The sequence below is a fragment of the Cervus canadensis genome, chromosome 5, assembly GCF_019320065.1.
Source record: "Cervus canadensis isolate Bull #8, Minnesota chromosome 5, ASM1932006v1, whole genome shotgun sequence".
Classification (NCBI taxonomy): Eukaryota; Metazoa; Chordata; class Mammalia; order Artiodactyla; family Cervidae; genus Cervus; species Cervus canadensis.
This window is the reverse complement of record NC_057390.1, coordinates 28,295,534-28,322,852: the sequence shown is the minus strand read 5'-3', so window position 1 is coordinate 28,322,852 and position 27,319 is coordinate 28,295,534. Positions and strand designations below refer to the sequence as shown.

Sequence of the window (27,319 nt, the reverse complement as noted above, 5' to 3'; positions counted from 1 at the left end):
ACATCCTTAAGTTCCTCTTGTAGGGAGTGATGCTGCTTGTTGGCATGGCTCAGAAATTCACATTTGGAGGGCTGGAATTGCAATAGCTATGATATTTCTTGCCCACTGATATAGCAGGAAATACTTCATTTTCCACACCTTTTTAAAGGCTTTGAGTGAGCATTTCCATTGTGTATGAGAGTATACCCTCTTATACACTTTCTCTGTACCCTCCTAACAATGGATATTTACATTTTTGCCAGTGTAATAGGCCAAAATTAAGAATTAAGCTCTTGACTAAAAAAGATGTACAACTTGAAAGTTGTGAGTTAAGTTTTATTTGGGGGCAAAATGAGGACTGCAGCCCAGGAGGCAGCATCTCGGAGAGCTCTGAGAGACTGCTCCAAAGTGGCAGTGGGGGAAAGTCAATATATAAGGTTTTGGTGAAGGGGGAGTTCAATACCATGAAGCATTCAATTTACAGAAGGCTTTTTGTTAGTCATGAGGATCTGATGTTACCATGAAGGGATTTAGTGCTTCTCTAAATATGAGATGCAAGGATTGAGATCATAAAATCTCTTCCGAAAAACGTCCAACTGTCTAAAGACCTGTCCCACCAGATTCCCTGGAGCACAGAGTGCCTCCCTCCACCCTGACCTCCCTCAGGGGTTGTTGAAGGTCACCAGCTATAGCAGCGTGGGGTTCAATCTCAGTAGAGGCAGATGGCAAATGTCTTGTTGTTCAGTCATTGGCAATGCTCTTGGTAAGTGCCAATTTGTAGTTGACAAAGCCTTTCTTTGATTTGCAATAAGGTTGAGGAAATTTTGCATTAGGATATGACACTTGCTAGTTATTAGGGCAGTCTGCTTTCTCCGCCTAAGTGTTTGTTTTGATCTCCCAATAAAATTTAGTAAGCTTTGCTCCAGGCTGTTTTTAAAGGATCCAAACTAAAACGAGTGGGTTTTAGAGTGGGCTGCAAGAGGCCTGTTCCTTCCCCAGGTCCCAGCATGTATGTGGGCCCTGACAGGAATGAAGGCTGAAGGAGATACTTCCCCAGAGGACTTTTGAGAGGCCACCATCCCAGCTGCTTCAGGCTTGCTCAGTCACCGTCCTCCCTTCTATGAGAATCTGCCCCACTCATTCATAGCCCCAAAATGTGCCTCAGCAGGTCATTCCATGACAAGGAACCTTGTCTGTTTAGATATGAGTGACCCCAAAACCAAAGTGGAGACTCTTGTTTCAAGGGAAGCCAGACCACCCATGGACCAATCAGCTGTAATGATGACTTGGCACAAAAAGATGGCCTCAACCAAATTCTTTTTCCCAAGGATTTCAGCTAAGAAACTCAGAAAGAATTTGCTTGTAAACTATGGAAAGTTGTAAAGATAAGGAGCTAATGAGTTGGGCAAGCCCAAGCCCAGCTGAATCTGCAGGGGGAAGATATTCTGGGTAGAGGAACTGTTCCCTGTGACCCAGACAACTCTCCTAGGAGGTGCTGCTGGCCCCCTCCTGCCTCTGGGACTCCAGCCTTGGAGCTGCAGCCATCCTTCCTGACTTTGAGAGCCAGAAGCCTCTGCTCTCCAGTCTGCGGGAAGACTGCAGTGATTTCAGCTCTGCTCCAGGCCACACTTCCTTGTATATCCCCAGTATTTCCATAGATGTGTCTCCATCCTTTTTGCCTTTTCATACTGTTTATGGAGTTCTCAAGGCAAGAATACTGAAGTGGTTTGCCATTCCCTTCTCCAGTGGACCACGTTTTGTCAGAACTCTCCACCATGACCTGTCTGTCTTGGGTGGCCCAACACCGCCTGGCTCATAGTTTCATTGAGTTAGACAAGGCTGTGATCCATGTGATCAGTTTGGCTAGTTTTCTGTGATTGTGGTTTTCATTCTGCTTGCCTTCTAATGGGTAATGATAAGAGGCTTGCTGAAGCTTCCTGATGGGAGGGACTGAATGTGGGGATCCAATTTTCTGTTGATGGGTGGGTTTGTATCCCCTCCCTGTTGTTTGGCCTGAGGCCAAACTATGGTAGGGGCAACCTCCTTCAAGAGAACTTATGCCAGCACTGTTGTATTTACTGCCCCTGACCCCATGGCAGGCCACTGTCAACCCACGCCTCCACCAGAGACTCCAGGACACTCACAGGCAAGTCTGACTCCGTCTCTTGTGGGGTCAGTGCTTTCTCCTGGGTCCTGGCATGGACAAGGTTTTGTTTGTGCCCTCCAAGTTGCCCCAGTCATTTGGAAGTTCTGTAATCAAATCCCAACCGGATTCCCTGGTTGGGAAACCCATTGTGGGTCCTAGAACTTTTGTAACAGTGCAAGAACTTCTTTGGTATCATTGTCCTCCAGTTTGTGTGTTGTCTGCTCAGTGCCAGTAAATTTGGAAAACTCAGCAGTGGCCACAGGACTGGAAAAGGTCAGTTTTCATTCCAATCCCAAAGAAAGGCAATGCCAAAGAATGTTCAAAGTACCGCACAAATGCACTCATCTCACACGCTAGCAAAATAATGCTCAAAATTCTCCAAGCTAGGCTTCAACAGTATGTGAACTGAGAACTTCCAGATGCTCAAGCTGGATTTAGAAAAGGCAGAGGAACCAGAAATCAAATTGCCAACATCCATTTGATCATAGTAAAAAGCATGAGAATTCCAGAAAAACATATACTTCTGCTTTATTGACTATGCCAAAGTCTTTGACTGTGTGGGTCACAACAACTGTGGAAAATTCTTCAAGAAATGAGAATACCAGACCACTTTACATGCCTCCTGAGAAACCTGTACGCAGGTCAAGAAGCAAAAGTTAGAAATGGACATGGAACAATGGACTGGTTCTAAATTGGGAAAGGAGTACGTCAAGGCTGTATATTGTCACTCTGCTTATTTAATTTATGTGAAGAGTACATGATGTGAAATACTGGGCTGGTTGAAGCACAAGCTGGAATCAAGTTTGCAGGGAGAAATATCAATAACCTCAGATATGCAGATGACACAACCCTTATGGCAGAAAGCGAAGAAGAACTAAAAAGCCTCTTGATGAAAGTGAAAGAGGAGAGTGAAAAAGCTGGCTTAAAGCTCAACATTCAGAAAACTAAGATCATGGCATCCAGTCCCATCACCTCATGGCAAATAGATGGGGAAACAGTGGCTGACTTTATTTTTCTGTGCTCCAAAACCACTGCAGATGGTGATTGCAGCCATGAAATTAAAAGATGCGTGCTCCTTGGAAGAAAAGTTATGACCAACCTAGACAGCACACTAAAAAGCAGAGACATTACTTTGTCAACAAAGGTCCATCTAGTCAAAGCTATGATTTTTCCAGTAGTCGTGTATTGGATGTCAGAGTTGGACCATAAGAGAGCTGCTACTGCTGCTGCTGCTGCTAAGTCACTTCTGTCGTGTCCGACTCTGTGCGACCCCATAGACGGCAGCACACCAGGCTCCCCCGTCCCTGGGATTCTCCAGGCAAGAACACTGGAGTGGGTTGCCATTTCCTTCTCCAATGCATGAAAGTGAAAAGTGAAAGTGAAATCACTCAGTCGTGTCCGACTCTTCGTGACCCCATGGACTGCAGCCTATCAGGCTCCTCCGTCCATGGAATATTCCAGGCAAGAGTACTAGAGTGGGTTGCCATTGCCTTCTCCATAAAGAGAGCTGGGCGCTGGAAACTTGATGCTTTTGAATTGTGGTGTTGGAGAAGACTCTTGAGAGTCCCTTAGACTACAAGGAGATCAAATCAGTCAATCCTAAAGGAAATCAGTCCTGAATATTCATTGGAAAGACTGATGCTGAAGCTGAAGCTCCAATACTTTGGTCACCTGATGCAAAGAGCCAACTCATTAGAAAAGACCCTGATGCTGGGGAAGACTGAAGGCAGGAGGAGAAGGGGATGACCGAGGATGAGATGGTTGGATGGCATCACCTACATGATGGACATAAGTTTGAGCAAGCTCCAGGCGTTGGTGATGGACAGGGAAGCCTGGCATGCTGCAGTCCATGGGGTCACAAAGAATCGGACATGACTGAGTGACTGAAGTGAACTGTTTCCATCCATCACACAGGTCGCAGGTGTACATAATTGATACCTCTGGGAGACTCTGGGTTGGCCTCCCCAAGCCACTCAGAACACCAGAAGAAACATTTTGCTTGAAAGAATAAAGGGTGTGTGAGCATTCTTGAAACATTCTGAGCAGATATGGGGCAAGTTTATAAAGACCTTCCATAAATATAAGACAGTACACCATAGCATTTTACAATGAACTCTCTCCTTAAGACTGGATGGGAGAAAGTTGTTTATTAAAATCCTCTTGGCAATTCTGGTAGTAAACCCAAAGGATGGCATGTAAAATGGATCTGCTTTCACCTCCTCTTCACTCACTCTACCTCCAGACAGTAAAGGGTAAGCCATCAATCAATACAGACAGGTTCATATAAACATTCTGCATGGTTCTTTGGATGCAAGGCAGCCCCTAAAACCTGACATTCTTCTAGAATGATCAGAAGGATTCATACCTTTACCCTTTTCTGAAAAAGAATACTCTGTCAAAAGAAGTCCTTTCCTCAGCAGCCTCACAGCCGAGGATGGCCCTTCCTGCCTGGGCCAGGGCCAAAGGATGACCACGTGGACAACCATGACCTGGGCCAAGGGCCTTGTTCAAGTTCAAAGATGCTGCCAGAGCCCTTGCCAAACGTCCTCTCAGCCATTGTTCCGGACCCTGATTCTGAGGTCGATGTGCACAGTCACAGCCTAGGACTTTAAGGGATGTCTAGAGGGAAAGAGGAGCTAGTGATCAAATGAAAGTCTGTGATTATCTACTTTATGAAAATAAAATACCGTTAATTAACGTCCCCCCGCCCCAACCAATAAAAGGACAGGAGCAGAGTGGCCTGGCATGCTGCAGTCCATGGGGTCCCAAAGAACTGGACACAAACAGGCAACTAAATAACAATGACAACAACCAGCAAAGAAGTCCCTTTAGTTTTGGCACATTCCTTTTATCCGTGTCAAGGGTGGTCTGAGTGTACTGTTGATCCTGAGAACACTTATTTTAATTACAAAGAATAATGAACCATTGAAAACTAAGCAGAGGGTTTGAGCTAATTCTTGGAGTAAACGCTGTGGCTGGGAAAACTCTTCAAAATGATGAACTAACTTTGTTCATGCAGTAACTAATGCTGGAAAGTAACATATCAATTAGAATTTTGTAAAATTAAATATTATTAGGCAGAAATGATCATCGTAGAAAATACCCTCTATATGAAAGGACTTTTATGATGTGACTAGTCAGGCTATAACCTATAGTTTATTGGATTTGTTTACCTAATGGCTTGTAAGAATCCTTGTGTCCTGACTCAATACCCAGGTTCTTCACCTCAATTTGCACCTGTTCTATGAAGCCTTTCCCTCCTACCTGGGTTTTATAATTCCCTTTCATTCATCTCTGAAGTCAGTTTTAATGTTGTCTATGTCCTACAGTTTAGCTGTTTGTGCTTCAATATTCAATTCCTGCAATATATTTTTTAAAAAGAAGCATAATAGTCAGTTTAAAACATTTTAAAATGTTTCTCTTGCCTCTTCCTTCTTTTTCCTATTTCTATCATTATGTTCTTCAGTATATTTATAATAATCAGAACTTCAGGTATAGGTCAACAAGTGTCACTGTAAAAATTTAGAAAGCTTATCAAAAGCTACAAACCTCCAGTTATAAGATAAATAAGCACTGGGCATGTATTGTACAACGTGATATACAACTGCCGTATATGTGACAAGTTGTTAAGAGTTCTCATCACAAGAAAAAAGCATTTTTTAAATTTCTTTTAAGTTTGCATCTATATGAGATGATGTATGCTCTAAAGTTATTGTGATAATCATTTCATGGTGTATGTAAGTCTAATATGCTGTACACCTTAAACTTATACAGTGCTCTGTGTCGATTATATCTCAGTAAAACTGGAAGAGAAAAAAAGTAAGTAGATGGGGAAAAAATTGATTAACTGATCCCTTCATTTATTGTTATTAAAACTGTGTGAGATGTTGGGTGGAGAAAATAATTATTAACGTTGCTTGTGTACGTGCTCATTCACTTCCTACTCATTTTGATCCTATGGACTATATAGCTTGCCACTCTCCTCTGTCCATGAGATTCTCCAGGCAAGAATACTTAAGTGGGTTGCCATGCCCTCCTCTAGGGGATCTTCCCGACCCAGGGATCAAAACTGGGTCTCCTGCATTGCAAGTGGATTCTTTACACACAGAGCAACCTAGGAAGCCCTAATGTTGCTTAGAGGGGATTAAACCATAACGGAATCTGGGAGGGAAGGCAAAAGAAAAATCAGCATAGGAACTGGTTTATGAATTACCTTTTTCCACCAAGTAAGTCAGTTGATACAGTCAAGTTAATTTATTCTGAGCAGGCATGTGTCAACATTTTACCAAAGGAAAAAAAAAATGCAGTGTACTGAACTAACCTGTACTTTAAAAAAGTACTGAAGCAGCCCAAATCCCTAAAGGTCAGTTCATGGAAGGATCAGTTAGTTCAATGTTCAAGCTACTCCCAATTTGTCAATATGTGATTTATCAAAAACTTAGGAGCACTCTTGAAAATATCCAATGAATATTAAGATTTTTTTATGAATACCACAAGGAGTATTTGTTATTCAAGATAATCTTCAAGATATTATTGTCACATATTCTAATTTAAAACATTTATATTCAATTATTCTAGAATATATTTTTCTTCATGAATGTGAATATGTTCCATAAATGTATTCAGTTCTGTTTCTTCCAAAACACGTTAAGATGCTTGTAAAATGAATTAAGCTTTTTGTTAATTGGATAGCTAAGCTCACAAGAAAGTAGGGAACATTCTTGATGGTCCCAAAATTAAGAGGGAGTTAAATTGGGGGAGGGATGCAGAAATGTTGGATGAGCTGAGGCAGAGGCTTCCCTGGGGGTTTACTGGACTTTGAGTTTTAATAGATGCAGAGCAATGGTAGAAAGACCTTGGGTTAACAAGAATACAGAGGCAGACCTGATGCTTTCCTGTAAAGTTAGGACTCTGAAAGGGCTCTACCTGCGGTGAAGGTATGTACCAGAAATGAAACTGCAGAAATGCACAAGGAAATAGAGAATGTCCTGTTATAACCTCTTTATTTGGTTAAAAAAAAAACCAAAAAGACTTCCCTTGAGAATTTAACTACCTGACCTGACTCTTGAGAAACCGGTATGCAGGTCAGGAAGCGACAGTTAGAACTGGACATGGAACAACAGACTGGTTCCAAATAGGAAAAGGAGTATGTCAAGGTTGCATATTGTCACCCTGCTTATTTAACTTATATGCAGAGTACATCATGAGAAATGCTGGGCTGGAAGAAGCACAAGCTGGAATCAAGATTGTCGGGAGAAATATCAATAACCTCAGATTATGCAGATGACACCACCCTCATGGCGGAAAGTGAAGAAGAACTAAAGAGCCTCTTGATGAAAGTGAAAGAGGAGAGTGAAAAAGTTGGCTTAAAGCTCAACATCCAGAAAACTAAGGTTGCGGCATCCGGTCCCATCACTTCATGGCAAATAGATGGGTAAACAGTGGAAACAGTGGCTGACTTTATTTTTCTGTGCTCCAAAATCACTGCAGATGGTGACTGCAGCCATGAAATTAAAAGACGCTTACTCCTTGGAAGGAAAGTTATGACCAACCTAGACAGCATACTAAAAAGCAGAGACATTACTTTGCCAACAAAGGTCCATTTAGTCAAGGCTATGGTTTTTCCAGTGGTCATGTATGGATGCGAGAGTTGGACTATAAAGAAAGCTGAGTGCTGAAGAATTGATGCTTTTGAACTGTGGTGTTGGAGGAGACTCTTGAGAGTCCCTTGGACTACAAGGAGATCCAACCAGTCCATCCTAAAGGAAATCAGTCCTGGGTGTTCACTGGAAGGACTGATGTTGAAGCTGAAACTCCAATACTTTGGCCACCTCATGCAAAGAGCTGACTCATATGAAAAGACCCTGATGCTGGGAAAGATTGAGGGCAGAAGGAGAAAGGGAAGACAGAGGATGAGATGGTTGGATGGCATCACTGACTCAATGGACAGGAGTTTGGGTGGCCTCCGGGAGTTGGTGATGGACAGGAAGGCCTGGCATGTTGCAGTTCATGTGGTCACAAAGAATCGGACACGACTGAGTGACTGAATTGAGAATTTAAAATTATAGTCTGCCTTTACTCAGTTCTAGGTTTCAATTTGATACTCCCTATAGAAAGCAGGGGCCCACAAGTTGAAAAATTAACTTAAAAGTGGATACCAAGCAGAGAGAAGCAAATATAAAATCTCTTTGAAAGGAATATATGCTCCACGTAAACTATACAGGATTGCTATAGACAAAACCCCTCTAAAGATGAGCCCATTACCTAAAATTGCAAAATGCAGGAGGAAATAATCACCATGAGTGAGAGTTGAGAGATTCTGAGGAGGGAAGTGACACGGACCTTGCCTAATACAGTAGCCTCAGCCTGGCATGAATATTCCCACAGTTAAAATCTCTAAGTCATCAGAGGAATCTCACAGTGGCTGAAATTGTTTCTTTATCCTAATCAGCCTATTCAAGAGCACACTTCACAGACTAGGTTCTGCTGCTGCTGCTACTGCTGCTAAGTCACTTCAGTCGTGTCCAACTCTGTGTGACCCCATAGACGGCAGCCCACCAGTCTCCCCCATCCCTGGGATTCTCCAGACAAGAACACTGGAGTGGGTTGCCATTTCCTTCTCCAATGCATGAAAGTGAAAAGTGAAAGTGAAGTCGCTCAGTCGTGACTGACTCTTGGCGACCCCATGGACTGCAGCCTACCAGGCTCCTCTGTCCATGGGATTTTCCAGGCAAGAGTACTGGAGTGGGGTGCCATTGCCTTCTCCGTAGGTTCTGCTAGATGACAGCTAATCAATTAACCTCCCCCCACCCAAATGTCAAACCAAAAGAATCCAAAAACTTACTGTGCCTAGGGTGTCTTTAGTTTTTTCTTCTCTCATAAAGCCCTTTTTGTTGACAACAGCCTAGTGACTGTCCTCCTTAAAACAAGTAAGTATGTCATTTGGCATGCAGATAACTAAATGTCTCTGAGTTATGCTTTCATAAGTTAGGGCTTCCCTGGTGGCTCAGAAGGTAAAGCATATGGCTGCAATGCAGGAGACCTGGGTTCGATCCCTGGGTTGGGAAGATCCCCTGGAGAAGGCAATGGCAACCCACTCCAGTATTCTTGCCTGGATAATCCCATGGACGGAGGAGCCTGGTAGGCTACAGTCCATGGGGTCTCAAAGAGTCAGACACGACTGAGCAACTTCACTTTTTATGCTTTCACAGGGTCAAAAAAATAAACACAGAAGCAGGACTAGACCACAATAACTTTAGATACTAGAATTACCAGACTATTACCAAATGAGTTCCATCTGCCCCATTCCACAGCAAGCCGAGCACTGAGATGTGAAGTTTGCAGCAGAGAAAGGGTTTTTTCATGAGACAGCCAAGCGAGATGGGAGAACAAGTCTCATATCCACCTCTGTAAAGGTGAGGGGCTTGGGATATTTATGGGATAAAGAAGCAGGGTGGTCTGAGGCATGGGGAAAGGGGGTTGAAGATAAGAAAAAGGTAAAATAATCAGTGTTGTGTGCAGGTGTATTTGCATTACATGCTTCCTCATGGGACACATGTTCAGAAAATGGCAGCATTAGCATGACCTAAGGGTGGAGTTTTTGTCCCTCTGACGTCCATTGGAAACTTGCACAGCTGAATGGTCAGTCATCTTGACCAGTTTGAATTGGGCAAGACTATCCCCATGTTCCTGAAAAACAACTTAAGAACCTTTACTATAGCGACCCATACGTCAGAGATTTTTCTCTATAGAGCATGGTTAAAGAAATCTTGTGATTTGTTGTCCAAGCTACGGAGAAGTTTGGAGGGTGTGCAATTTGCAAGAACAATTAAAGCAAGCTTGATTAGTGAAGGTGGGTTGCTAGTTGTTATTTATTAAGCAAGTTATAGTTCAAGGATTCTAATTGATGACTGCCCTCAGTTTCAAGACTGTTAAAAAACTATGTTTAAGAGGTGGGAGGTGGGAGGGAGGTTCAAAGCCCTGCACCTCGTCCAGGCTGTGCTGCAAGCCCGCTGTGTGCCCCTCCGCGCGTGCATGCTAAGTCACTACAGTAGTGTCCAACTCTTTGCGACCCCATGGACTGTAGCCCACCAGGCTCCTCTGTCCATGGGATTCTCCAGGCAAGAATACTGGAATGAGTTGCCGTTTCCTCCTCCAGGGGATATTCCTTACCCAGGGACTGAACCTGCATGCATTGCAGGCAGATTCTTTTCTGCTTGAGCCACCAGGGAAGCCTCTAGTTCTGCGAGTTCTGTGACTGGGGGAAGGGCAGGCAGCTGGGTCAAAGTTTGAAATCATCATTGTGAAACTGGGAGAGCAAGCTGCCTAAAGGAGATAGAAGACTTTCCTGCCTGACTTGAAGGCTCAGTTGGAATTAGGGGTCATTCATTCAGAATGGTAGTCTGCATAATTATTTAATTATATACAATGGTTAATGTACGCATTGTGAATTTTAATTAAAAAAAATTTTTTTGCATCTAACTTACACATGGATGTAGCTAGAACACGACAAAAAGCAATTCAGCATGCCCAAATTTCAGGCTAACAGTCATCTGAGCTTTATATCCATTCTCTCCTGCCTCCTCAATAACCTCATTCTTTAATTTTTTTCCACTCTGCTCTTTTCAATATCGTCTTTGCTGGGCTCCTTCTCAAAATGATTTCGACATGCACAAGGTCCTCCACCTTAAAGACAACCCTTCTGGGTCCTGCGTCCTCCTCCAGCTACTTTCCTTTCCCTCACAGGCAAACTTGAAAGGCTTGCCCACACTTGCTATACCCAGTCTTACCTGCCAGGCACTCACCACCCACTGTACATTGGCTGCTGCCCAGAATGCCACATAAACTGGTCTCTGAGCCCACAGTGACCTCACATAGACAAATCCAATTCCCATCTGAGTCCACATCTTTCTTGGCCTCTGTGTCACTTGGGAATGCTTTGGACTGCAAATAACTGTCTTAGAGTGGCTTAAACAAATAGGAGTCCTCTGCTCATAAGAGGATATCTGGAAGTAAGCAGCTGCTGGTGTTGGTTCAGTGGCCCCACAGCATTGGAGTAGTCTTTCTAAATCCTCTCCCACTTCCCTCCATGGTTGAGGTTGTACATCCCCATTCAGAACTGGAGGAAGGGGAGAGGTCTGCATTTGTCTCCTTTATTAGAAAAGCAAAAGATTTCCCAAGTTCCCCTTATGTCTCATTGCCTAGAACTGTGTTCCCTTGTCATCTAGCTGCAAAAAAAAGATGGGGAAGTGAGTGTTTAATATATTTTAGCCTTTATTGTAGAGATAGACAAGAGAGAAGGGTGTTGAAAATGGAAACTGGGCTATCACCCACTCTAACTCACCAGTGTTGGCCTGGTGCATCTCTTGGGTTACTTAAAACCTACTCGCACTCCCTCTTTCCCACATACATATTTAACCTGGGGTGGTGGGCACTCACTCCATACAAGAGGTAATCCTAGGCAGGAGTCTCAGCCAGCTCCTGCCTACCGCTTGGAGTCTAGGTTCTCTGTGTCCCCTGCAGGACCCTCTTTGAGGTTCAGGTGTGGCTTCCCATGGTTGGATGATTTAAGCCAGGACAAGTTCATTGTCTCCTAAAATGTGAAAGATGGGACATTCCAGGTGTTGGAGAGAATGGGGACCAATAGAACACCATATGCTCTTGCTGGTCTAAACTGACACAGCCACTTTGAAAGACTTCTGGCACTATCTAACACAACTGAACACCCACATTCACTCTGAGCCGGGTGAATGCCTGACAGAGACGTGAGCAGAGGTGCAACAAAACATGTGTTCTACAAAGTTTGAAGCAGCATAATTTATAACAGCCTGAAACTGAAAACCACCCAGATGTCCACTGATGGTAGAAGGGAAGAGGGAGCAGCATACAGAAATAAGAATGAATGTTCTAGATGTACACACTATGTACACATCTCAAAACAATGCAGTGTAAAGGAAGCTATAGACAAGAGTATGTACTGTGTGGTTCCATTTATAGAAAAAACAAAAACAAGTAAAAGCCGCTCTGTGGTATCAGAAAAAGTCAGGATAGCAGTTACCTTTCAGGGAGAGGGTGGTGCATGGAAGGGAACACAGGCAGGTGTCCTAGGATGTTGGTAATGTTCTTCTAGATCTGGGGGCTGGTTATATGGGGGTATTCAATTTCTGAAAGTTTACTGAGCTGTATTCTTTTCTGTATGTGTACTTTTGTGTATACTATTGTGAAATAATAGAAAAAAAACTATATATATATATATATATATACACACACACACACACATATATACTGGAGAAGGAAATGGCAACCCACTCCAATATTTATGCCTGGAGAATCCCATGGACGGAGGAGCCTGGAAGGCTACAGTCCACGGGGTCGTAAAGAGTCAGACACGACTGAGCGACTTCACATCACATCACACACACATATATATATGCATGCCCTTGGTTCTTGGCACAGAGCTGTAATTCTGTTGTAATTTCAAAAGTGACAGGAGCACTAGGAGCATCTTTGTTCTAATATTTGGCCTTTGACCCTGGTTCGTGATGATTTTTAAATCCCTTGGAATTTCCTTGGTGATTGGCGTGTCCTTTGTTCTAATGTGGTGACCCTTGGTGGGCCCCTGGATGGCTTCAGGATGGGTCTGGTCACCAAAAGACCAAGCCACGATTAGACAGGTGGAGCTTTTACCTCCACCCACTAGCCTCCAAGAAAGGGAAAGGACTGGAGATTGAGTTAATCATCGATTATACCTGTGTGGGGAAGCCTTCATAAAAATCTCAGGGGTACAGGGTTTGGACAGCTTCTGGGTTGGTGACTACATCCACACGTCTGCAGGGCGGGGGACCAAAGCTCCAAAGAGACAGGGGCTCTTCGGCTTTGTGTCTTTCCAGACCTCACTCTATATATTTCTTCGTCTAGCTGTTCACCTGTACCCTTTATGATAACCTGTACTGTAAAATAAACTGGGAAATGCAAGTAAATGTTTCCCTGAGTTCTGTGAGCTGTTCTAGCAGGTGATAAAATCTCAGGAGGGAGTCATGGGAACCTTCAATTTGTAGCCGAGTCCGACAGAAGTCATGGTTAACCTGGGGACCTACTTACTGAGCCTGGAATCGGAAGTGGGCCGCAGTCTTATGCAGCTGAGTCCTTTACCTGTGAGGACTGTACTAACTTCAGTTAGTGTCATAATTGAATTGCATTGTAGAACACTCAGCTGGTGTCACAGAGAATTGCTTAGTGTGGGGAAAACAGCCCACACATCTGCTGTCAGAAGTATTGTGTGTGCGAGTAAAGGAAAACAGGAGTGTGTTTTTTTTCTGAACAACCGTGCATCAATAAGCTATAAAGAAGAAAACCAAATCAAAATACAGCGAAACACAGTCAATGCACAATGTGAAGAAATAATAAAACTGTTCTTTTCAGAAAAAAATAGAATAAAAAACATAGAGTAAACCACAGTCAGTAAACCACATCCAGTCCAGTCCTGCTGGACAGAAACAAGGGGTCTCTTCCATGACCACATATCAGGTTCTTGTAGGGGATGTGGCAACCCCTCCCTTGTTAACAGGGACGACCACTGTTGACCAGGCTTGAGATTTTAGGGATATATGACTCCCTCCATCATTTGTTAGGCTTCTGGTGAAGTCTATGCATGAGTAATCACAATCATATAACTTATCTAGGGAGTCTTCAAATGGTTTTCTAGTGAAAGACTGTATTTCCCCCCAAATAGGTAATATATTTGACTTTTTAAAAATTAAAGCAATACAAAAAGATATAAAATGAGGTCTTATTCTCACTTCTGTTCTCTTTTATTAGTCTCTTGTGTATACCTCAAATGTTTCTTTTTGGGAAACAAGCAAGACCAAGTATAAGAATATTTAAGTCTTGTAGGGGCTGGTCCCTGTGCGCTCAGTTGCAGTGGAGGTAATTCAAAACGAAGCAGGTGGAGAAGCCACCTGTGGTCCATCTTTGCTCCCTTGGGCCTCTATCTTATCTCCTGATATAGCTGCCTCTTCCCTGTCTCCCTTTGTTCTGACTTCAACTTGGATATTCAAAGAAAATTGTTTATTTCAACCCAGCAAGGCTCCAAATTGTGAGACTCAGCTAGTTTAGTTTGTGAGCTGCACCTCATCAAGGCCTCCTCTCTCACCAAGGCCTTATTTTCTTTAATCTCTGCTTTCAAATCCATCCTCTCTAATCTGGATTTGCCACTCGCTTGGACTTTGCTGAAAGCTACTTTAAAACGGAAGGAAAAAAGGCAACACTCTCAAGTGTTCTGTATTGTTCCTGAGATTTCTCCTATAATACAACTTTGGTTGGCATGTGGGTTTTTTCCAAGGTTTAGCAAGTGATAGCAGTTCAGCTCTTTATGACTTAACATGTTGGTCACCAACTTTCCAACATGGAATAGAGGGTCTTCACCACTGGCCACCTTAACCTTCAGTTAGCCAATCCCACATTTTAGTATTTGGTTTTTGTGTCCCACTTCTAGTAACAAGTTATTTGCCTGTTAGGAATGGGTTCAGCTACAAGTTCTAGAACAGTCCTCTATGAATGGCTTAAACAAATGTCTCATGGACTAAAATGGGGCAAGGAAGGTCAATATGGAAGTTCTCACAGTAGTGTAAGTAGTGGATGATGGTTTCCTGGGTGTTAGTCATACTTCAATAAAGCTGAGGGGTGGGGGGAATGTAGCTCCTAGAATCTGGCTTGAACAACTAAATGGATGGCAGTGACATTTGCTAAACTGGGAAAAACAGAGAGGTACATGTTTGGGGGTGAAAATATTTCAGTGGGCCAAATTAAGTTTGGGATCCTAGTTAGACACTCCTGTGGAGATGGCAAGTAGGCAGTTATTTTGAGGAGTCAGGACTTATAGGCTGAGGTCACTGTTAGAAATCTTTTTTTGGAGTCATCTGCGTGTAAATGGCACCTGAGACCACATGATTAGATGAAATCACATAAGCAGAGTGGATAGGTCGACAAAGAAGGGGACTAAGAATAGAACCCTAAGTACCCTGATATTTATAGGTTGAGCAGAAGATGAGAAGTCAGTGAAAAGAACCCAAGAAAGAACAGCTAGTGAGGTAGGAGAAGGACCAAGAGTACAGGGCATCAAAAAACAAGAGAAGAAGGTGTTTCAAAGTAGCAATGACTGACTGTGAGGAATAGTACCGAAAGGGAGAGTAAAAACAAAGAAAAGGAGAAGGCACCGCTGAATTTGCATGAAGACTGCAGTTTCAGTTTAGTGCAGTGGAGAAGAAACCACAGCAAGATGAATGATCCTGGGGCTGGTCTATTAGAGAGGGAGTGATTGGTGATTCAAGAGAGAGATGACACAGGATAAGATCCACAGAAAAAGTGGAAGTGTTGGATAAAGAGAATGAGAAATGCTTTATCCATCTATCAGACACTGAACTTGTTGAAGGAGACCATTTCTTGTTTGTATTCATTTCTCTGGTCAACTCCTAGCACAGAGCCTAGTACCTAAGAGGTACTCAAGAAATGTTAATGAATGAATGAATGAACAACCAGATGGAAGCATGGATGGATGGCAGAGGGAGAGCTGAAAAATGAACTAGATCAAACTAACTCAAACTTCTGAGTAAGGAAAGGAGGAGGAGTCTGGGATTAATAGGGCTTCTTCTATCCTCAGATGGTAAAGAATATGCTTCTAAAGCGGGAAACCTGGGTTCAGTCTCTGGGTCAGGAAGACTCCCTGCAGAAGGGAATGGCAATCTACTCCAGTATTCTTGTCTGGAGAATCGCATGGGCAGAGGAGCCTGGCTGGCTACAGTCCATGGGGTCACAGAGACGGACGTGACTGAGCAACTAAGCCCCTGCTGTCCTGCCACAATGGTCAGAGAAGGGAGGAAATAATTTTCTGAGCTATTAAAACGAGAACGTGGTACTTGATCCTAGCCAATATTTTCACCATCCATGTTTCTTTCTTCATTCTGCCAACCCATACAAAGACAGGAAGCCTGGCTGCTTGGTTCTCCCGGTTCCCAGACTCCCAACATGATTCTCTCAACCAAGTCCCTGCATCATCTTCAATCCCTAGCTGAGCCCACAGCTCTGTATTTCCTAGGGTTGTCTGAATTTTTTCCTTACAGATGCATCTTAACCTATCTAAGTATACCTGAAGTACAGGACGTTTCCCGTTTTTCTCCATCCTGAAATTGGCCCCAGGGCCCACAGTTGGTGAGCAACTGCAGGGGTTAATGGCTTGATCCTGACAGAACTGGAATGGCAGGCAACAATTTTCTTCACACTATTATATTTTTTCCTAACTTGCTGTCAGAGAAACCCAGGAACCTATAGAGGTGGAGGTGGTGGTAGAGCTGAAAGCCAGTTTGGACGCCAGTTGCATCCGCCATCCAACGTCCTCATCCTACTACATTCCTGGGGGCTTCCGGGCTTGCCTAGCCCCTACGGACTTGGGGGTTCAGGTGGTCCAACCCAGGATCCAACCGAGTGTCGCCCTATGGAAGGTAGACAGAAGAAATGCCTCCGCCCAGCCCTTATTGGGCCTGAGCCCGTTACACGTGGAAGCACCCCAGCGGCCCGCCGGATCCCGCACTGGTCAGAGGCGGGGCCAATGGGCGGGCGGAAAGGGACGCGCGTGCGCACAGCGGGCCAGGGAGGGGGCGGAGCGGAGGAAAAACGTACTGAGGACGGGAGCTGGCGAGGCTCATGCTGGAGGGCTTCGCGTCTGGGGAAAAGCTGGTGGCAGCTGGTGGCAGCGAGGGTGAGTGAACCGGGGGCCTCCCGCGATCCGGCTACGGCCTGTGATCCCTGTGGCCCGACTTTAGAGGAGGAGGTCCGTGGGGGCGGCATTCAGGAGTCTGCAGCGGGGCGGGATCCTGGCGTTCCTTCGGGGGGTCTCGGGGCTTCTGGCTAGGGTTGGAAGGCAAGAGCGGCCTGGGTGGGGGTCTCGGACCCCGAGCCGCCGCGGGAAGCTAGCCGACTAGGAGCAGAGCCTCCCTCCCGGGGCATATGCCGTAGGGGCTTTAAAGCCTGATGGGCCGGCCGGGGTCGATCTCCGCGCTCTTGGAGGACCTGCGGTGGACCTGCGCGCGGGCCTGAGTCGTTGCTCTCCGTCTGCCCCTGGGAGCCCGTCTCTCTCTGGGAGAGACAGTAAACAGGTCCTGACGGGGGCCGAGCTAGGCCAGGCTGTACCAGAGGAACAGGGAGGCCGGGAAGCCTGTATTCCTCTCTTGTATCCCCTGTGTGGGCATGGCACCGCCATCCATCCAGATGCCCAAGCAGAGACCTGCCCGTCATTGTCACCTCCTGCACGCTTTACCCATCCACATCGAACCCATCACAAATCTCTCTTGGATACGCCGACTTCTCCACGCCCAGTTCCTCTGCTCTAGCAAGTTCAGGCCACCATCATCTCTCCCCTGTGCCCCTACTTCATCCTCTGTGCTTTGTTATATATTGGAAAGCCAGAGTGATGGCCTTAAAACCGAAATCTGATCACGATGACCAGAACCCTCCCCCCATCCCCTGATCTTCCTTCTGTGGATCCCCATTGCTCTTACAAGCTCTTGAACATCGCTTTCAATGCCCTTGGTGACCTGTCTTCTTTTTTACTTTACTAACTCATCCATCTCCACTATACTGTCTTCAACCATATTGAACCCTTTTTAGTTCCCAGATTGGACCAAGTTCCTTCTAGGCTTAGGTGTTTGTTACAGCATGTTCGCTCTACCTGAAGTACTATCCTTTAATTGGAAAAAATCATCCTTCACATAATTAACCCAGGTAGGGGTTGGGGCTATTGCCATACCCTACAGCTGTCCCATTTACTGGTCTTTTCCACTGGGCTGTAATCTGTGTGACAGGAGCCTGTCTGGTTCTTGTCACACAGATTATACTATCCTCAGACATAGCTGTCCTCAGAACCTTGTGCAGCCCCAAGCTGTTTGGTGAAGTTGTTTTGTAGTTTAGTCACATCCAACTCTTTTGCAATCCCATGAACTGTAGCCTGCCAGGCTTCTCTGTCCATGGGATTTCCCAGGCACGAATACTGGAGTGGGTTGCCATTTCCTTCTCCAGGGGATCTTCCCAACCCAGGGATTGAACCCCATGTCTCCTGCATTGCAGGCAGATTCTTTACTGCTAAGCCACCAGGGAAACCCAGGAAACAGTTTAGTTAAATGTATAAATGAAGCATGGCAGCTCCCTCCGAAATGAACAAATAGATCAAGTTATTAACTGCCGGCTTCTCCAGAACCAGTTCTCAACCCCCAGCCCATGTAGAGGTTCCTTTGTCTAGGAACTTGGTTCTTCCCTTACTTTCAGTCCAGGACCATGGCAGTTTTAAATGGGAAAGTACCAGTCAGAGTTTTTCCTTGGCATCAACTCTGGGTACAGGATGTGTGGCTACTTTGAGTCTGATTCTTAACTGAGGGCGGTAGCATGAGAGAAGAGTTGCCTACAACTGCTGGGAAGAAGGCTGGCTCCAAACTCTTCGGTGCTGATAAGACTAAGGACACAATAAGAGTGGGCCAGGCCAAACCACTGCTGGGAGGACTCCTGGGGGAAGTTATTTTTCTAGCTTAGGTCAGATCCTCTGTGATGGCGAACAACACACCTGGGTCCCAGGGCCCAGAGCCCTGATACAGAGTGAAGGCATGCTCTGCCAGGTGAGCTCAGTATTTTGTTATAAATTCACTAGGGTAAAGGAGAGACAGAGAAAATAGCTTCCCCGTCTTCACAGAGGGAGGGAAAGAGAAAAATTAAGAACAGTATGTGACCATATGTTAAGGCCAAGTGAGTATGAGAGACCGCAGACAGGTCAGAGGAGGGAACAGTTGGTTTTGGCTGAGAGAACACAGAGATGACGTTTGAATTGGGCCTGGAAGGAAGAGGGAGGATGGACAGGTGGAACCAGTGGGAACAAATGCCCTAGGACTGGAAGAAGCTGCTGGAGCCGGGAGGAAAGCCCTGTTAGAGTCAAGGCCCTGTGGGAGCCAGCCGCCATCAGTGGTCCAGCGCTTCTCCCCAGAACTCCTGTGAATGATGTCTCAAATTCAGAAATCTCTCCTCCTTTGGATTTTTCTCTAGCCTAACCTTTACACTTTCTGAAAGGCCAGTGAACCCAGGAACTCCTGGGGCTTATCTGCCAAGCTCTTTGCTTATGGCCTTGAGCTAAATAGTTAGAGTGTGGATGATGCAACTTGTTCTTTTGGCGGAAGGGGTTGCTAGTATTTCCTTTTCAGTGTGAGCAGTATGGTTTGTCAGGTGGCAGTCAGATTCCCTGTTCTTCTTGTAGCACTTGCTAGGGGGAGTTTCTCTTCTGTGTTTGCAAATTTGGCTTTTGTTGTGGTCTCAAGGTTAGAAATCTGGCACAGCAAACCAAAATGGGATAAGCCCCAAATGGATGGTTCTTGACCTTTATCCTATCTCCTTTGAAGAGGGGATAATTTGGACTCAAAGTTACTATATTACCAAGAACTTGGTTGCTTTTTGGTGCTATGCCAATAGAACCTCTCCCTCTCACCCCAACCCTACCTGATATACTAAGTATCCAACCACATGGTTATAGGAGATGGTGCCATGGGTCTGTTGATCACTGAGCTCTATTATCGGATGGATAGCGCCAAAACCAAGTTTCATCCTCAGTTACATTGACATCAGAACCTGGCAGTGTATGGGTGAGGATGGTAACCCCCCAGCTCCCAAGGACCATGGCACGAAGGCTGAGAACCACCAGCCTCTCTGCAGAAACTGTGCCCAGTGCTGTGAATGTGAATCCAGCCCCCAGCCTCACAGAGCCCAGGCCAACAGAGGGTACCGAGAGGTCCTCAGACCTGTTCACAGGCACACGCACAGCTGTTGTCAGCAACTGACAGGACCCTTCTGAAGGGAAGCACTTAGGGGCATATGGGAAGACTGTCTAAGCCAGACTTGGAATTGAATAAGGCTTGCTGGAGAAAGAGACATCTAATGCATTATGAATCTTAAAGGCTTCCCCCTCTGGTCCCTCCTGTCCCAGAACTCTCCAGTGTGTGGTCAGAACAAGCTGTTCTTCTCTGGTTGGGGCAGTCTTTGTGGAGAGTAACCTGAGACCTTGATTTCAGGTACCAGGTAGAATGGCAGTGGCCTCATCAGTGTCTGGACACTTCTATTTGGGATGTAGTTTCTGGCTGTTCCTAAATTATTTTCTAGAGATGAGACTCAACCGGAATCCCCCTTTTTATTCCATCCATATAGAACTGGAACAAAATTACAAGATGAATTGCATTAAATATATAATTGTAAAGGAAAAACATGTTTATAGTAGAAATTTTAGAAGCAATGGAAAAGTAAAGAGAAGAAAAATAAAAGTCACTCCTAATCTCATAAGTCAGAAAGTAATCTTTGTTAATAGTTTTTAGTCTTTGTTCTGTGTATGAGAAATATACATACATTGTTTTGTTTTTTACAAAAATGAATTTTTTTTTTTTTGGCTGCACCACGCGGCTTGTGGGATCTTAGTTCCCCAACCAGGGACTGAACTCAGACCCACAGCAGTGAAAGCACCGAGTCTTAGCCACTGGACCACCAGGGAATTTCCCCCAAATGAATTGTTCTTTACAGACTTTTGTAGCCTGCTCTTTTTCATTTGGTGTGTATTGAATGTCTTTTTCTGCTATGAAATATGACAATTGCATTTTGATGTCCCTATTCAGTCGCGAGACTCGATGCTTCTTTTTACACCTAGAAGTTATATATCCCAGGGACCATTGTCTCCTTAAGGGAGGGTATACTGCTGGTATCCAGCAAAGTGGGTCTGGGAAATTTTCCTAAACATTGTGGGTATGGCGTTTTCTTAGGGTCCCGCCCTCCAGAGCCTCTTGGGGTCAGTGAGAGGGGCCAGAACACCTCTGAGCAGAGGTCTCCTGGCTGTCCTTCAACTTCTTTTTTTATAGAGGTCAGTCTGTAAGCCCTGGAAGGATCAGGACTTTCAGTTTAATAGCAGTTAGGTAAGGCTGCCTGAGCCTTGGTGGGGCACAGGTGGGAACAAGGCAGCCCTGCCCTCGGGGAGCTTGCTGTGTAGCCAGCTGTGTCTCCTTGTTGACCTTGACTCCAAGTCCAGCCACACCCCGGAAGTACTTGATGGAACCTAATCCCTGTGGAGCTCCCCCCGCCCCCCGTGCTCTTTCACGGGGCTCAATTACTCGCCTCCCTCACAGCCCTGGGAGGTGGATGAGGCAGGGGTTAATGTCCACTGCCGTGGGCCTTGATCTAACCCACCCATTGTTTCCCTCAACCCCTGTCTCTGGTCTCACTCTACCTAATACCTTCCCCACCGCACTGCCAGATGAGCCATTCTGAAACCATCTCTGCCCTCATCTCCCTCAGCGGCTCCCATTCATCCCCAGGCAATGTCAGCCTCTTTGGCCTAGCATGCAGAGCTGCCTCCAGCATGGCCTGGTTAGCCTCTGCAAACTGTTGCCCACTGTTCCATCCACTTCATACCCTCTAAGCTCAGGTCTGACTCACCCACTTGGAGTCTCTCTCCCACTTGTCTGCACCCACCCTTTTACTCACACCTTCCATTCGTCCTTCAGTTCCTGCACGTCCACTGCACACCCCTCTGTCTGGACCTGCTGAAGTGTCCCCATGTCTGTTAACCTCTGGCCTTCTCTAGTCCAAAGGACACTTCGTCCTCTGAACTCTCAGAGGGTTTCATCTTTCTTTAGTACACCTCACTTTCTGCCTTGATTCATGCTCTCGGCAGGAAGTATTTCTCTCACCAGACTGTAAGCTGCTCGTAGGCAGGAGTGCTCTCCAGATCCCGGTAAGCTCTCATTGAGCTGCTTGGCATTCTGAAGGGACTTCAGGAAAGGTCATGGACCCGCCAGCCCATTTGAGTGATGGGGACCTGGAGAGCCCGAGGCCATCCTGCAGTCTGGTGGAGGAGCTGGCCAGTTCTCTCCCCAGCCCAGCTCCTTCACCCAGTTCCCCGGAGTGTGCTGTGTCAAATCTTGAAAGAGCCTCAGTTATGGTGTTCTCGTCTTCACCTTCTTGTTCCCCACCTCCCAGGTACCGGTGACCATGAGATCTCTGCGACTGCTCAGAATTCCCTTCCTGTGTGGTCTGCTCTGGGCCTTTGGTGTCCCAGGTGCCAGGGCCGAGGAGCCTGGGGCCAGCTCCTCCCATCACGGCAGCATGGGCCTGGATAAGAACACAGTGCATGACCAAGAGTACGTATTCAGCCAGGGGCCTCCCCGTCTGCAGCTGCAGCCAGTTACAAAGGCACATGCTGTCCCCTTTGCCTTCTACTATTTATACAACCCCTTGACATTTTCCCAAGCATGGTGTTTATTCCTTGTAGCCCCCTGTAAGTCCAGGTGTTCTTTTTTTGCCATGATACCACAGATGAGACCCAAAGAGGATGAATGGCTTTCCTGAATTCACTCTGTCTCTTTCTTTCAGCACAGACAGGCAGATAGACACAGACACCAGCAGCAGTGGTAGAGTCCAAAATAGAGCTAAGGTTTCTTGCTTATGACAAGATCTTTTTCTTTTTCCTTGGCATGTTCAAACATTGCATCATATGTTGGAACTTTTACCCTGGGCCAGTTAGCCTCACACATTCCTGCCTACAATTCCTGGTCTATTATTCTTAAATTGCTTTAAGAAAAAAAAAAATTAATAGCTCCCCCAACAATGTTAGGTAAAGAACCTGCCTGCCATTGCAGAAGACCCAGGAGGCATGGGTTCAGTCCCAAGGTCCGGAAGATCCCCTGGAGTAGGAAATGGCAACCCACTTTAATATTCTTGCCCGGAAAATTCCATGGACAGAGGAGCCTGACGGGTTACAGTCCAAGGGGTCGCAAAGAGTCGGATACGACTGAACATGCACACACACACCCAAATGTTATAACCGTATTCTAATAATAAAAAGGAAAAAGCATCCATAATCTTGCCAACATAACAGATGAACTGTTTGATTTTTTTTTCCCCTACTCCTTTCATGGCCTTGCCTATGTCTATCTTCTTGGAGAGTGGTCTGCCACTGTTTCTGTTAGTTTTTCTGGGATGGATGTACTTGAAGATCTTGAACTTTTCAGAGTCCTTAAGATTTCAGCAGGATCCCAGCCCAGCATCACTGCCAAGTGGTCTGAGCTTCAATGTTGGTCTTTAGGCATATCATGGAGCATCTCGAAGGTGTCATCAACAAACCAGAGGCGGAGATGTCCCCACAAGAGCTGCAGCTCCATTATTTCAAAATGCATGATTATGATGGCAATAATCTGCTTGACGGCCTAGAACTCTCCACGGCCATCACTCATGTCCATAAGGAGGTAGGTCGGGCAGTGGCCCAGGGGGCAGCATCTTGGAGGGGCCTCCCTCTGGTGACTCAGTCCCTGCTCTTGATGACTTCCCCTATCCTTGTACAACACTATTACTGCTTCTCCTTTTTCTGCTCACCTTCAGCTCTGCCTCTTTTCCTGTTCAGAGGGCCTTCTCACAAAGGGTGACCAGCTGAGGCAGAAGTCCCAGAGCCTGCCTTGGATCTTTAGCAAGTGCCACTGGCATTTCTACCATGTGCCAGGGTCTGAGAACTAGCTGAAAGGCAGACCACATTCAAAAGGCAGAACTGGGGAGAAGTTATATCATTTGGGAAGAATGGCCATTCTGGGCCAAGGGATCGAGGGATTTGATGATAAGTGGGGGTTTGGGTGATATAGTATGGTGGTCATGTCCTTGTTATCTCTAATTTGAGAGGTGAGGAAACTGAAACTCAGATCTTATGCCTCCAGATCTAATGTCTGTTCCATTTGACCACACTGTAATCTCAAGAGAGGAGGAGAGGCAAAGTTGGGGAGGGGCGTGTGCTCACACCGGCTGCCAGCTGAGCGGGGCTGTGTTTGCTCTGAAGGTAGCGGGGAGCACCAGCGGCTTCGCATGGGAGACAAGCATGGCTAATGCAGTGTTGGCTGTGGGAGGCAGACTGATGGATGCTAGCAAAGACTGGCTTTGAGAGAGGAATTGGGGTCCAGCTGCCCTGGCAGGCGAGGATGGTGGTGGGCAGGAGAGGAGAGGGTCGGGACGTGGGAGAGGTGACAGAGGACGAATTGGCCACAGATACGAGCAGCATCAGCTCAGCCCTTGGCAACGTGAGCCCTGCCACACCCGCTTCTGGAGCAGAAGTGCCTTCACCTCAGAGACTGTAATGGGGTCTACTGGTCGGCAATGCCTTCTTCCTCTTGTCCTGACCCCCACATGTCTAGTGTGGGCTCTCACCACTTTAGCAGAGCTGACCTGTGGGAGGGCCTGGGCTGTGAGCTTTTCTTTAGGATTGATTTGTGGGTCCTGGAATCTATGAAACTCCGAGTTCTCTGTAAGCCAGACCCAGCTTTCTACAATGAACATGTATGACTTTGGTAATGAAAAAAGAATGAAAAGTATTTTTAAAAACAAATCAGCAAGGGCCTACTTTGATTGTGTTGTCCTTTTAACTGCCAAATATCATTTTTAAATTGGGTTGATGTGAATTGACTCTGGATCTAACATGTGGCTTGTGGATTTCCTAGAAGCAGAAGTACTACATTTGAAGGAGTCTAGGACATTTTATTTTGGACATTAACCAGGTGCTGTCAGTAAAAGATGCAGCTCATCATGGTGTCATTTGTATCTTGTAGGAGGGAAATGAGCAGACACCAATGAACGAAGATGAGTTGATCAACTTAATAGATGGTGTTCTGAGAGACGATGACAAGAACAATGATGGATACATCGACTATGCCGAATTTGCAAAATCCCTGCAGTAGACCCGATGTGGCCATCGCCCAGTTAAATGCAAATCTGACCCATTATAATGTGATCGGACACTTTCCATAATGCAAAATAACTCATTTCCAAAATACTGCTTTGGTATTTTGGTAAAAACCTGTAGCAACTTGTTACACTGGGGTGAGAAAGAGAAATCAAGAGAAATAAAAAAGCAGAGGAATGGGACCTACTGTAGTCCCCAAGTACTGTTAAATATCTTATTGGACAAGGGCTTGATAAAAAAATTGGATGATTGGAGCTGAGCACTCAGGAACTTGGACGGAGAATGCTGCCAGGCTCTTGGTTTTAATTCATGCTACCTGAAAAGTAAGACAAGCTTTTGCTAACTGGACACACTTTTCAGTAACTGAAGGAATGGAATGAATGCCAAATGTTTCCCCTGGGGGTATCCTGTCTCTTCAGAGGAACGTGGTCAGTATTCTGTAAAGTTCCCCTGGCCTAAATGATTACTTGTTCTGGTCAAGGGAGTATTTATTAGGCTATTCAAAGCCACAGATCAGAAGAATGTCAAATAGTTGAGCTAGCTAGATTCTAAGATTCTGTATCTCCTGACACTTTAGGAACAACACACCACTGACCTAAGTGATTCACCTTTTTCAGTTTTTCAATATTTTATAATACTACTGCCACATCCTTACACTATCTTTTATGTCTTCTTCAACAAAGGAGAGACCTCAATTCTAAAAGTGTTCCCTACTTCTCATCATTAGCAAACATTTTAGCTTTCTAGGTATTTGTATTTAACTCTTGTTTCTAGGGTTTTGTTTTTGCAGTTTAGAAACTCTTAAGAATGTAAGGACTTTATCCCTTCTGCTTGATACAGCAGAGGTGAACGACCAGCCAGTCTAGCCTAAGTGAAAAGTGAAAAGATTCTTCACCAAGCACAGTGATTAACCCAACACACATGAGATCTAGAAGGAATATTGTTTAAATTACCTCTTCTGCCTGAGTACGTGAATTCTTTCAGATCAGTAGAAAAAGAAGCCTAAAAACTCTTTAACAGTGTGAATCTCAATTGTAATTCAAAATCAGAAGTGGCTGCAGATTATAAGTTGGTTTATGGAATGTGATGGATATGCTGTGATAGGAAACCTGAAATGATGGTTGAATGGGTTAAAAAAAAAACTGCATAAAATTTTCTGTAAGATATATAGACTTATTTTCTGTACCAAAGTATTCTTATAAGAAAAATAAATATTTGTAAAAATGGTTTCCTGTGTCAGGTATTTGTGCAATCAGAGCTGAATTGTAAACTATTCTTATAATAACTGGTTATTTTGAAAGATTTATATAATGAATTCTGGATATATGACCAATAAAACTGATGAAATGAAAGAGCAGTTGATTTTGTCCACATAGGCCTCTTCTCTTACCACCCAAAGGGTGGGTTGGTTTAATGCCCACGTTTAACCCTCCCTGGTACTACCTTGGTCCTTTCTGCAGGGGTAGATCTAGGATTCACAGTCACTTTCCTTCTGGAGGCATTTTTTTCCCCTGCATGAAATCGCTTTTTGGACCTTCCTTCTCTGGCCAAGTTCAGATTATGACGACATTGTCTAGGAAAATACAATGTTTTCTCCTTGATTCTCGGTGACTTTTTTTCTTAGCCAGAAAATTTAAATTAGATAGCATTATTGAAAGCACCCTTGGCCCAAGCAGGAAGCAGAGTCTTCCCTGGATTTTTGGAAATGACACTTTGTTCTGCCAGTTGAAAGGAGAGCAAAGGAAGAAGTTAGTTAACCATTGCCTCCCTGACTCCCATCCCCTGCCCGAGACCCCTGGGTCTTGCCCCTCTTCATCCAGAGCTGCCCTTCTGGATGGATCTAGTGAGCAGACCCACGGTTGAAAGAACCTTGTACTGTTGGCAGCTAGGAAGTGAGGCAGCTGGAGAGGAAGAGGCAGATTCCTACAAGGTAGAGTCACCCGGTTAAACAGACCTGGCTTCACTTTGAAATTATTCCACACTGGCCTTGATGGTTAGCCTGCCTTTCCTCATAGAAAATTCCCTGTGGGAGCACCCCCACCCCTCCCAACCCCCCAACCCGAATCACTGCCTGGTCCATACTTCCCCATCACGGCCCCTTAATCTCCTTTCCCCTACGTGGGGTGTTGGCCGTCTCAGCCCGCCTCGATTTCTCAGATTGTATAAGGAACATCTCTGCTCTTTAATTTCTTTATCTCTAAAATAGAGACAAATACACCTGAGAGAGGCCGCCTTATAACACAAGCTTTGAACTCAGGCAGAGCTGAGGTAAAACCCCAAGCCTGCTGTGCTGTTAAAGTTCTCTAACTTTCTTATCTAAAGACATGGTGAACTTTATCCACAGAGTGGTTAGAAGTATTAAAGTGAGGGAAAATATATATAAAACATCAAGCAAATGGCCGGCACAGAGT

The 27,319-nt window shown here is 45.2% G+C and overlaps 1 protein-coding gene across 2 annotated transcripts; it reads left to right on the top strand.

The window, feature by feature from the left end:
* Window positions 1-16,712: 16,712 nt before the first annotated feature.
* MCFD2 (multiple coagulation factor deficiency 2, ER cargo receptor complex subunit) lies at window positions 16,713-26,265 on the top strand. 2 transcript variants are annotated; one of them, XM_043468500.1, is made up of 4 exons: window positions 16,713-16,877; window positions 22,169-22,329; window positions 23,274-23,433; window positions 24,775-26,265. In XM_043468500.1, exons 1-4 carry the CDS (start codon window positions 16,728-16,730, stop codon window positions 24,901-24,903), a joined length of 600 nt encoding a protein of 199 aa, XP_043324435.1. In that variant the 5' UTR covers window positions 16,713-16,727; the 3' UTR covers window positions 24,904-26,265. The 2 variants fall into 2 exon arrangements, with proteins under 2 accessions (XP_043324435.1, XP_043324436.1); XM_043468501.1 differs by lacking the exon at window positions 22,169-22,329 and having other exon boundaries at window positions 16,773-16,877.
* Window positions 26,266-27,319: the final 1,054 nt, after the last annotated feature.